The sequence below is a fragment of the Canis lupus genome, chromosome 31 (assembly GCF_048164855.1).
Source record: "Canis lupus baileyi chromosome 31, mCanLup2.hap1, whole genome shotgun sequence".
NCBI classification, from domain to species: Eukaryota; Metazoa; Chordata; class Mammalia; order Carnivora; family Canidae; genus Canis; species Canis lupus.
Genome location: NC_132868.1, coordinates 34018092 through 34031551, shown reverse-complemented (window position 1 = coordinate 34031551; position 13460 = coordinate 34018092). Strand labels below are relative to the sequence as shown.

The window sequence follows — 13460 nt, the reverse complement described above, 5'->3', positions numbered from 1 at the left end:
CTATGCTTCAGCTAATGCCTCTAGTTTTCTTCTCAGTTTATAAAATGAGAAATCAGGGCAACCAAGTAAACTTTTTAAAATGGCATCGATGTAAATTTGGGGGCAAATGAATATTTTAAAATCAACCCATGTTATAACTTGCACGTTTATGTGAGGGGAAGTGAGACAGTAAAGAAGGATAGTAGGAAGAACAATCATATTATTTATTATCATAAACTAACAGTATTTAATACTTCCATTTCTCTTATTTTGTGACTATTACTAATTTCTTCTGGGAGAAAGGTGCTATTATACTTTGCAAAAATAACATTTTCATGCAAGGCTTAGATATTTGTTCTCTGAAGTCATGTCTACCAGTGAATCCTCTCTGCTCCCCTCAGCTCTGACACTAATGACAGTTTTTGATTGGAGATGGCTTGTGACACTCGGAGGCAACAGAAGGCAGTTTCCCAGAATAAGCTTTGAATGGTTCTCAAACTTCTGTCATAACTAGAATCAGAGGGTGTTAATTAGGTGTGCCTTCCATGGTGAGGTGTATGATGCATGCAAGTAGGCTGCGAGGGAGGGTAATGGAAAGTCATCTGGATATGTGGGTAGAACATGATGGAAGTTGGAGCCAGGAATTCAGGGGGATTCCAGAATGGCAACTGTCAGTGTCAAGGAAGTGCTATGGGGGGTTGCAATGGGAATCTCTGGAGGTCAACAGAACTGGGCCTTTGGGAAGGTTAATGGCTTGAGGCAAGGACTAGGAGCGTGGGTTTAAGTAATCTAGTTTTCAGGAGAACTGGTAAGATGTGTGAAGCTAATGGGACAAGTCCAACCCCAATAGTCAAGGTGGAATAAAACCAGAATAACTGGGACTGGAATTTTAGACAGGCTTAGGCAAGAGGAGCAAGTGAGTATCCCACTTACTAGTCTTAGGGTAAAAGACTGAACTGAGAAATAAAACAAGTAGACTCGGTTCCTTTTAACACTTTCTTGTCATGTTACCCGGTTATAGGGTCCAGAGTAGGGAAGACTTGCAGACGGTTGCTAAAAGCTTGCAGATAGTCCCAGCTAAGGGACTTAATAGGACCTGGGGACAGTCAGATCTTCACAATACCTATTTGTGGGTATTATTTTAGGTGGGTTTGGTGAAAGCCATGTTTAGAGGAAAATGAAATGACATAGGTGATGAGCATGTGCGCCCTCTAACATCTCAGCTCAAGCCTTGAATCTTAGAAGTTAATGTGAATTTAGTAGAATAATCACAGCTTTTGAAGGTATATTTGTCTTTATCATAATAGCACAATGGAATTCTGAAATCTGGCAACCTCTATGTAAGATGCATAAATCAAGGTTGAACTGCTCTGGACATGTTCCATGGAAAGACACGAATGAATGACATTTTCCAATCTCATTTATAATTTAGAACCCAAAACCAATACCCATGTCATCCGGGATTTAAAAGTACTGCCCTATTTATCATGGTTTTGAAGTACCTGATTTTTAATTAATTAATGTTTTGAATAATTAATGTAATCATACAATAAAATTTGAAATATCAAAGAGTTACACAGTGAGAAGAAAGTTTCTTTCTCACCTCTGTTCACAGCTCCTCCCTTGTAGCTACTGCTGTTACTGGTTTCTCGAGTATCCTTCCAGCCAAAGGGCAGCATTTGTTTCTTAATGACAGCCCAATATAATATGTTGTTTGGCATTTTACATTTTTCTATCTTGGACATTGATTCATATGAATGCATATAATATTGTTAGCTAACTTTTATTGCATGTTTACTAAGAACCAGGTACTGTCCTAAGCACTTTACACACACCCCCACTCACATGCAAATGCACCCCCCACATCCTCCCATATATATATGTATCTGTATCCTTGGTACTATTATTATGCCAGTTTTACAGAGGACGAAACTAAAGCCCAAGGAGATAAATAAAGCAAATTGCTAAAGGCTCCATAGCTGGTTCAGTTTTGGCAGAGCTTAGAAATCTAGAAATGACATATTCTTCTTAATGGCTACATTATATGCTACTGTATGGATATTCCATAGTCTGATTGTTTAGTCCCTTATTAATGAGCAACCTGATTGATTCAAGAATTTAGCTTTTATAGACAAATGCTTTAAGAATATCAAAATATTCAAAATAATTCCATTTCACACACATAAGTGCCTCTGTGCAATGATTTTCCAGAAGTTGAAAATCAAAGGGAGTCTAGTCAAAGGGTATATGCAATTTAATTGCTTAATTTATTTTAATTAAACTTATTCTCTGTAAATGATAAAACAACAGTGTTTCATGACAGAGCTTAGCTTTAACTGCTAGTGATGTAATGATGTTCTGTTGTAAAGTTCACTCATTGGGCCTGGGTCCTCACCACCTGCTTGAGGAAGTAAACTCAAAAGTGCTTGTGCCTCTGTAGGCCTGGGTCTGGCATCCACTATCAAATGGACATTTTACTGGGAGAAAATGGGAAATCTATCCATAAAGACTGTGTTTCAGGCTCTATATTAGATGTTTAATCCTCCAAATATTCCAGAGGAGTAAGTTTCCTGTGTCATAAATGAGGAAACTGAAATTTAGATAGATACACTTAGAGAAAGAGCCAGAATTTCAACAGACTCCAAAATGTGCCTCTACATGATTTTACAGTCTTCTCCTTAAAAATACACACTAACTTAAAACCTTTGAATCAGCTATTATTAGAATAGATGGATAGGGTTATAAGTAGAGTAATAAAAATAACAGGTATATTTAAATGGTGAGAGAATTTTCTTTAATTATGACATACCTTAAGTGAATCAGCCCTAATCCAGAATATAAACACAGAGGTTTAAAATAATCCTGTGACTCTGTGTTGTTTTACCCACTGAAGAAGACATTTCCTATTCTTGTCTCAATTTTTTCTCTTACAGGTATGGGACTTCAGTGGTTACTGTCACCACACACTAAATGTTGGGCAAGAGGGAGCTGTGGAGATTTCACAGATCCTGGTTCTCCAGAAGACCATACTGGTTATGGGTTGGGAGAGGTACGGCGTGCTTCATGCAAAACTGTAGGGAGGCAAAAAGGAGAATGTTATTTGTTTTTTGTTTTTTTTGTTTTTTGTTTTTTGTTTTTGTTTTTGTTTGTTTTTTTTGAGAATGTTATTTGAATCAGAATCTGAAAGAGAAAAGAACATAGAAATCTTGACTGATTCGGAGTCATTAACTTGCTGGTGAGCGAGGTGGGACTGACTGAAAGCTTCGTGACTAAAACATGGTAAGATCACGTAGCTCAAGCAGCTTTGAGAGGTGTTTATAAGGCTTTCTTCTGGCTTTTGGAATCTTTTTCTTTAACCATTCCAGACGGGGTCATAGTTCCACTTTCTGAGTATTGACTCTAAAAGTTTCCTAGACTTTGTAGTCAATAAATTCCTAATGTGTAAATTATATTCTTTCAAGTCTAAAGGAAACATATTTCTTCTTCTTTTGTTACTTATTTTATATTGCAGCAAAGAGGGATATAGGCCATGGACTTCTGTAATAGCACTTCCTTCCTATCAGTGCAGACAGGGGCCTTTCACGGCCTGTTTACTGTTCTCGAGGAGTAATTCTTTCATTTCATTATAAGGAAAATTACTTCTCTTTCTTTTTCTCCTGAGACAACCAAGGGATCATAAACAGGACCTCTTCTATGGCACTGTATAAACACTAGGAAAATTAAAGTGTGGTATTTTCAGAAAGTATATTGTCCATAATTTCAACAGTTCACAAAGTGTGGCTCTAATAGGTAATTTGCCCAACATTATTCACTGTGGAATTTTGATCTTAATGATTTGAAGCTAGGATTCAAATCAAGTTTTATACCTAGAAAATTAGTGGTATATATTTGGGGACTTTTATCAGTCACATGAAAGGTTTTTTCTTCTAATGCGAATGCGTATATGCAGACTGCAGACTAGAAAACATAGTGCCAAATACAGCTTAGTTTTCAGGGATAGTTTAACTATAAGGAAAGAAAGTAGAATCTGGATTATTCTACTTGATATTAAGAACTAATTCAATAATCCTCACCTTTGAAAGACAAGGCTTCTTCACATCCTGAGAAGAGTCATGATCCATTAACGACTTCAATCTCCAGAGACAGTGGCCTAATTTTTTCTATAATTGGGCTGTGGCAATAAATCAGTTTAATTCTCAAATATTATGGCGTGGTAGAGGTGAAGTATATGGCTGATCCAACTTAAGTTTTGAACGTAACGAAAAAGAATTTTAAGAATTTATCAGCATATGTCAAAACTTTGGAGATACTATTCTCATATTTTTAAGATATCCATAGTTAGAAATTACCATCAAAGGTAAGGCTTTTTTTTTGATTGGCTTAGGCAAGTCAATTTTAAAAGATTAAATGAGTAGAGTCCTTTAGAAGTGGTTTAAAGGACCTGGCGTGCCTGGCGGGCTCAGTCCATAGAGCATGCAACTTGACCTCTGGGTCCTGAGTTCAAGCATCACGTTAGTCATAGAGCAGAAGGAAGGGAGGGAGGGACTAAAAGGAAGGGAGGAAGGGAACACCTGATGTTTTGCTCTCTCTCGATGGGTGGTGACTTTCAGTGATCTTGGAGAGGGAGATTTGGGAAGACTGAAATGAAAGAGGGGACAGTTGCCACTCCTTCCATCCTTCCATATCTTTTCTATCTTCCACAAGGTTGTCAGGAATTGGACCCCTTAGTTGGAATGGAATGTTGAAGGAGTGCATTATCAATTGTATTGTTTCACTTTTATATTGGTAGATTTAAAAATTATATTTTCGGGGTGTGTGAGTGGCTCAGCTGGATGTCTCTAACTTTGGCTCATGAGGATCATGATAGCAGAGTCCTGGGATGGAGGCCCAGGGCAGCAGCAGGCTCTGAACTCAGCGGGGAGTCTTCTTGTGCCTCTTCCGCTGCCCCTCCCCCACTTGGGCTTTCTCTCTCTTTCTCAAATAAGTAAATAAAATCTTTAGTAAAATTATATTTCCTAAGTCAAAGGTCTTATGTTAGGACAGATTTTATCAGAATTTTGTAAGGTCCTTTACATTAGGAGGCATTCAACAGAGTAGAAAATGGACAGGTCCACTGTTTGGTTATAGTTGGAGAAGGATGGTCCATTAAGCCAAATTCTCAAGAGTTTAGTGATTAAAGAAAAAATAACTGAGAGATTGACAGCTTATTGGGCTTTTTTTAAAATCTAGAGGGAGGCTGTATGAGTTAAGCCGTAGCTTGAACTTCAGGCTCTATCTAAATAAAGAGATTGGTTTGGTAATTTTGCCCAGGATAAGATAGATATTACATTTATTGAGTGAAGTACCTAAATATGCATCTGATTTATTTTATTTATTGTGATTTGTAGCATTAGACCCTTTACATACATTATCTAACTTAATCCTTAGCTTCATTTGAAAGGTAGGCAATATTTTGTAGATATCTCAAGCTTTATCATCAGCCCTTATCTCTCTAAGCTCACTTATCCATTTGCTTTCTGGACACGTCTGCCTGCAATCTCAAATTCAACATATTCTAAGCTGAATTTATTATTTGTTCCCTCCTCAAAACCCACTTTTTCCCTCTTAGCTTCAGAGCTTGGGTTAGCAGCCAGAGACCTGAATATCCGCCTTGGTTCTTTGTTCTCACTCAACTTCATAACCAATTAGTGTTACCTATTTTATATGCTAAATATTTCTCAAACCTATTCTTATTACTACTACAACTATATCATTTAGGGCATCATTTCTACCTGGATCAATGTCACAGCCTTCTAATTTATCCTTTTCTCTGGCAATGTCTCCTTTTTACTTCTTGAATAGATTCTGCATAATTTCTTTCTAGAATGCATTCTATCTATGTCACTTCCTTTGTTTAACACCTTTCAGGGTGTCTACAAAATAATTTGAAGCTCTCTCTGGCCTGGTCCTATTCTTAGTATCATTCTCACCCATTCTTGGGTACATTCTAATAATCTCTTCACCCAGTGTGGGGCTCAAATCCACAACCCCACAATCTAGAGTCGCATGCTCTTCTGACTGAGCCAGCCGGTACCCACTTGTGTACTTTCCAAGCTTAAATGTAGGAACCTGCTGTCAGAGCATTCCCATGTAAACCATACTGTTTCATACCCCTTTGCCTTTATTTTCTTCCCTTCTCTAGAAATCACCATCTAGCTTCCTGTATTTTATTTAACACAGAACTAGATTATAACATTTAACAAGTAAGTGTAAGTGTGTGTGTGTGTGTGTGTGTGTATAGTGTCTCATTCTTAGTAGATGCTCAATGATATTTGTTGGATGCCTTAATCAATGTTCATTAAATAGGGAATCTGAGAATTAGATTAATCACTCATGGTCACACTAAGAGTAAGAAGCAAGCAGGATAGTTATTCAAATCTATTCTCTCTTCACAATAAACCAGGAATCTTAAATATTACCAGTCTTCTTTCACAAGGGAGAAGATGCATTTTGAGAAAATGGATAGGCTTATTGACATTATAAAGCTAGTGGGCAGCCAAATTGAAATTCCATGGCAAAGTCCATGCTCTTTCCAACATTTCTGAGTTACAAATAGAGTCATTAAGTCATGGGAGAGCAACTCTATTCTTTTAAACAAGTAATCTGTTTGAATAGGTTGGTTATGTCAATCAAAGCTGGTCAATCAGTTTTGTGTGTTTGAAGAAATACATAAGGACTATGTTTTATGAACGAGCACTGGATGTTACAGGCAAGTGATGAATCATCAAATTCTACTCCTGAAACTAATAATATACTCTATGTTAACTAAATTGAATTTAAATAAAGTTTTTTTAAAACCTGTTTTTATCAAATTAACATATCAAAGTTTTAGCTTACTATTATTTTTCCCTTTTTCTTCCCACAAATATTTTTAAACTGCACCTAGGTAGCAAGCCCTGAGTTAGGAACTGTGATGGACTGAATGTGAAGAAGTATGATTCTTACTGTCAAGGGCATCGTATTCTAATTGGGGAGTCAATTTACATGAGGCAGACTAAATGATAAATGCCACTGTGAAATGGTCCTAAGGAAAACCTGGATTGAAGAGCCCATATTGGTTTCTAGAAAACCAACATTTATTAATATCTAGAGAATATGTTAAATCCATTAAAAAGAAGAAGCCTCCCCCCAAAAAGAAGAAGCCCCGAAATCAGAACTTCTAAAAACATGTTTCTTAACATTTTAAGCAAAATATATTTAGAGACAAAACTGTGAATTGACATAGAGCCAGTTAAGTAATGCTTGGTTAAATACCTGGTCTTATTTACACTGATAAAATGAATAATTAACTTTGCATCTGTACATAATATGTATAGGTTTGGTAAAAATCAAATAAATAATCATAATAGTTTAAAATTTTATCCTTCCCTAAAATTCTATGATTCTATACTTTATAAAAATAGACTCAGAAAAAAAAAATAGACTCAGGCTTTTAGTTTCTCCCACTGTATTTCTTTTCTTCCTGTTAAAAGAGAAATATCTATTTATGAAGGTTTGATCTCTGTAAAATAGCTAGACTTATACAAATATATAAAAGAGAATCTTTTGTATAAGTTCAAGTAATTCTGAAACTCTTATTGATTGCATCTTTCACAAAGCTCCGTAAAAGTAGGTGCTCAGTAAATAGCTGTTGATATAACTTGATTTCTAAAAGTATTTTTAAGTGAAATTAGATTAGGGATTTGAAGTTCCTCAACAATAAAACTTATCTATTACAAGATATTAAATTCTTAATAATTGCTTTACTATGGTACTATAATTCTACGTGACTCAACTGGTTTCTATTATTAGCATGAGAACCAGAATGAACATTTCCAAAGTGTAATTTTCTGAATAATCATGTTGGAAGTCAGAAGGGGGACAGGTATGTTGGAAATTTACAAATAACCCTCAGACCTAATTCTGTGATGGCTTTTGTGTCCAAAATTTGATTCTAATTTTAGGAAAAAGAATACAAATGAACTGATTTCTGTTGAACTCATTCTCTGTCTTTGAGATACCTCTTTTAAGGATAAAAAGCAATGGACTGAACAAGGATAGATTCTTATGATAATTGGACTAACAGCACACAAGCAATTAGGCTCTCTGGGAGCAAATAGTTGATTGTGTTCTTTTGTTCTCTCCATGACAATTACTACATGATAAGCTTTGGTAAATGTTATTTTCCCAGCTTTCATCCTAAAAGAAGTTGTTTTTTTTTAAGCTTTTTTTTTTTTTTTTTTTTTTTTTGTGCTTGACAGGTGAACTAATTTTGTTCTCACAGAATTGGTCATTATATTTACATTCTGAACGAGAGATCTGATCATCTTCACAGATGACAGTGATTCAGGATCTCAGATGGGAGGTGTGGAATGGAACTAGTAAACTCCTTCAATGTCAAAAGAACAAATCCCTCAGACTCCTAAAATGCCTTAAAATTGGCTCATTCTGCACTTCAATTTAACTCTTGGCAAACGTACAAACTAAAAAAAAAGCTATCTTTGAAATGGACCAAGTGAGAAATGCAGTGTGGATTCTTAAGGTATTTTAAGGATAACTGTCATTTCAATTGAAAGTTTCAGGTTAGGTTTTAAGGGAAAGGTGGCAGCTAATTAGTTTCTCAAGATTTTGACACACAAGGTCAAATATCAGAAGGGATGGTTTTTATACCATCTCATGAAATGCATTTTGTGCCTTTGGCTCATATTACCTAAATATATCTAGTTAGTATGAGTATCTTGGCAAAAAGACATTTGACATTGAATTTTGACTGAGAGATAATAGAAGTTATATGGGATTGACTTCTCTCTCATTCCCACCCCACTCTCTCCATCTCCAAAGGGTAATCTCTTCAATCAAACCTACGATTTGGTAAAAAAATAAAAAAAATATATGTAAAGCTCTTATGAGATTCATGGCAACTTCAGAACTGCAAGGTACTTTATTTATAGTATCTTATCTTGCTAAGCCTCATATTAATGTTATCTAAAGAATATTAGTATTCAATTATTGATTTTTAAAAGAAAGAATAATTCATACAATTCCACAAATATTTATTAAATGCCTATTATGTGCAGGTACTATTCCAAGCACTGCTAATATAGAAAGGAAATAAACAAAGTTCTTGCTCTCCTAGAGCTTATTTTTGGCAGAGAAGACAGTAAATAAATAGACAAGTAAATATAAACCAAATGTATAGGGTGAGGGATGGGAGACTTGAGGGAGAGTCTTTTAAATTTTATTTTTTTAATTAATTAATTATTTTTTTAAAATTATTTTTTAATCTTAAATTTAAATCAAATTTTATTCTGATGGAAAACTCCAAGTAAGTAATAGTGCTCCCCACCCCAAATTTTATTTATTCAAGTATATTAAATATTACTCAGTGCTCATCACGATAAATATACTCATAATCCCTTTTACCTATTTTTCCCATCCCTCCACCCATCTCCCTTTTAGCAACCACTGGTTTGTTCTCTATGTTTAAGAGCCTATTTGGGATTTGTGTCTTTTTTCATTATTCGTTTATTTTGCTTCTTAACTTCCTCATATGAGTGAAATCATATGGCATTTATTTTTCTCTGACTGACTTATTTCACTTAGCATTATATCCTTCAGATCCATCCATGTTGTTGTAAATGACAAGATTTCATTCTTTTTTATGACTAATATTCCATTATATATATATATATATTATTCTTTTGACATTGAAGGAGTTTACAAGTTCCATTCCGCACCTCCCATCTGATATCCTGAGTCACTGTGTCATCTGTTAAGAGGATCAGACTTCTCATTCAGAATGTAAATATAATGACCAATTCTGTGAGAACAAAATTAGTTCACCTGTCAAGTACAAAAAAAAAAAAAAAAAAGAAAGAAAAGAAAAGGTGAACCATATGTACCCTACGGCTTCCTGTGGCTTCATCAAATATTTAGCTGAGCATTCATATTATGCTTTGAATATCAAGGGTAGAACAATAGAACTATTTCTAAAAAAAGTAGATTGGACCCCAATAATATTGGGTCTCGAATAACATGCCCACACATTAAAATTTGCCATGTAGAGGATTGAAAACTATGAAATGTTTTTTTTTAAGATTTTATTTATTTATTCATGAGAGACACACAGAGAGAGGCAGAGACACAGGCAGAGGGAGAAGCAGGCTCCCTGCAGGGAGCCCAATGCGGGACTCCATCCCGGGGCTCCAGGATCATGCTCTGGTCCAAAGGCAGATGCTCAACTGCTGAGGCACCCAGGCGTCCCTGAAATGTTTTTTAATGAGGCATTAGCCTCATATTTGACCTGGGTATTCCCTCTGCCTAGAATGCCTTCCTCTTCCAAATCCTACTCATCTATCATGGTCCAGTTCAAACATGACCCTCACTCAAGCTTCTGAAAACACTGAACTAACTAGGAAGCTTACATTGGCTGTTTAAAAAGAAAGGAAGGGATATGGAAACATATCACAGAAATGGAGTCTAAGGATTTGATGTGACAAGAGAAACACACAGGAAGCTGGAATGCTGGTCTCTTGATACAAACAGGGAATTTGGACACCAGGACCAATTTAGGACCTGGTGTGGAGGGAAGATGAAAACGTTGAATTCGTTGATATATGGATATTATATGGAATTGTCACCTGGCAAGTGGGAACTCCTCAACACTGGGAAAGGTTATGAGTGTAGATATATTTAAGAGCCATTTTTATAGAAGTAAGATTGGAACTTGTGGTGGTGTACAGAATCCCTGAATGAGCCCACTTGAGCAGAGAGAGGGGAATCGGGGAATGACTATAAGAAGTTCTATAATGAAAGAAGGGGAGAAAAAAGGGAGAAGAAAATAGAGAATAAGGAATGAAAGATCAGGGAGGCAGGAAGAGAAGCGGGATGTACTAGAAAGGAGAGAATTTTCAGGAGGAGAAAGCCACATCCTTCAGAGAGTGAGGTCTTACAGTGACAGAGCAATTTGGAGACCTTTGGAGTGGTGGGAATAGAAGCAAAATTTCGGGTAGGTGAAGAGAGAGTGAGCATGAAGACCCCAAGCCTGTGGTTACAAATGCTCATTTGAGATGTATATGCCTCTGGAAGGAAAGAGAGACTTCGTATAGTCTGGTAGTCAGAACTGAAATCATCAAGTGAAAACAAGGTGGTACTGATGCCCCCCAATTTAATGTTCATGCTTCTCCCTTCCCTACCAGGCACCAGGCATTACATTTTCTGCCCATCCTGGCCTGTCAAATTCACAGAAGTGCCCCAAGATATTGGCCTTTTTAAAACTATTATTTCTGTTCAAAATGTATCTGTCCAGAGTTTTATTCCTTTGGAGTGGCATTTTCCAAGACTTTCACAAAATGATAGCTCTTCAAGATGTTATGTGATGTAGGACTCTGTGATCAGGTAAGTCTGGAAAATGCCACGAGAAATGTTAACATGTGAACTGTTCTGGAATCTCTAATGAAAAGAAACTTTACTAATTTTGTTTAAACTACTGAGTATTATTTCTCCACAAACTCATCTCCTTTTTTATTGTTACTATCAAAAAACTCTTCGTGGTTCTATGGTACCTATATGGGCAATCTTTGCTTTAGAGTCTTGGTAATGGATAATTAATCTGATAAATGCATATATGTTTGCTGTTAATGGCTGTGAAAGGATAATTAACTTTCTAATATTAAATATTCATAATGTACCAGAGCATTCAAAGAGGTAATAATAAAAAAAAATTAATGTGGGAGGTTCGGGATTATGGATGACAAGTGGATGCTGACCACGCAAGATCTATATCACGTTTGGATCCACAGCTAAATCCTATTTCCTTTTTCTAGGGCTATTACTGTGTTTCGACTACAAAACTTCAATCAATTCTTCATCCAGCCTGAAAAATGGAAAGGGGAAATACAGCACCGTGATGATATCTTGTGTGCTGCGTTTTTACCTCCACAAACTCTTGTTACAGGTTAGTTGAACCTTCATTGGACAACCAGTGGTGAATTTTTGGTTTCTTTTGGCTTAGTCACGCTTAAAAAGCCTTTTCTGAACTGCAAAATAAATAGGTCTCTTGGGGAGTTAGCCTTTGCACTGATAGATACTCTCCGTCCTTACTTCCAGGGCAACATGTTAGTGGTTAGGACTGTCAGCTCTTGAGCAAGGCTACCTGGCTTCAGATCCTGGCACCACCACTTTCCAGGGCATCATATATTTTTTTAAGGTTTTATTTATTTATTCATGAGAAATACACACACACACAGAGAGGAGGCAGGGACATAGGCAGAGAGAGAAGCAGGCTCCTTGCAGGGAACCTGATATGGGACTCGATCTCCAGACCCTGGGATCATACCCTGAGCCAAAGGCAGATGCTCAACTGCTGAGCCACCCAGGGGTCCCCCAATGCATCATATTAAACAAAATATTTAAACTGTACATCACAGCTTTCTCTGGCAAATAATAATATATCAATATCTTGCTTTATGGTGGAAATTGAGTAAGATAATCTGTGTAAGGGCTTAATACAGTGCTTGACACACAGTAAGCTTGTCGGTAAATGTTAGCTTTTATTTTTATTGTCCTTTTCCCAGAAACAGCATTAGGGATGACAGGAACAAATCATACTTCTGTGGCACTCAGATGTTTCATAATGGGCACATACTAAGCCTTTGGCACAATTTAGTCTAAGTAATTTTGGTTAAATCCTGGCCTCCCCAGATGTCTAGAAATCCAAGCCCCTAAAACGATGCACAGGCATGCTTTGATGTGACATATAAAAGAGGATCAGAAGTTTGTTGTATCATTTCTGGCCAAAGCAAACAATTTATAAAGATAAATTACACTATGAAATTGTAGAATCCATATTTTGACAGCCTAAGTTCTTTTCTTTTCTTTTCTTTTTTTTAATTGAACCCAAAGTGTCATCAATTGGGAGGGATGAAAACTTATAGGAAAAGATCCAGGATATCTATGAGGTGTTACAAGATAAGGTTTACTGCTCTGCGTGCACTTAACATTTCCACTGTCTTCAGGACTTACCTGGTTACTTTCCAGTAGGGCCAACTCTGGAGTTGAATTTGCTTTATAGCTGGTAAAAGTCCACCCCTGCAGCGAGTATCACATACTGAAATGTGCTGGAGACAAATAAACTATAAGGCTGCATCTTTGTTATTACAAAAGTGTCATAAGATACCTTTGTGACTGCTGGATAGATGATTTCTTCATTGATTCTCATCCCACCAGTCCTTTGTGAAAAGGTTTGGTTAAGCACTTTACAACTTAAGCATTTCAAAAATCATAGGAGAAGATGGATACTCCCACGTACAGCCAATCCATGCAAATCCATCATCCTTGGCCCATTTTTGGTTTATACGGGTTGCTTTTTCCAGAACAATAAGGAGTTTAGTATATATTACTCTTCTTTCTCCAAATGCCAAGAAAGTTACCATCTATACATCCCACTCAAACTCAGCTCTTCC

At 36.4% G+C, this 13460-nt stretch overlaps 1 protein-coding gene across 1 annotated transcript in view; it reads left to right on the top strand.

The window, feature by feature from the left end:
• WDR49 (WD repeat domain 49) overlaps positions 1-13460 on the top strand; it is a 130756-nt gene that overhangs the window by 79586 nt on the left and 37710 nt on the right. Inside the window, exons 9-10 of the mRNA XM_072808153.1 lie at positions 2913-3028; positions 11823-11953. Of these exons, the coding sequence (XP_072664254.1) occupies positions 2913-3028; positions 11823-11953 (247 nt within the window). The remainder of the gene's footprint in view (positions 1-2912; positions 3029-11822; positions 11954-13460) is intronic.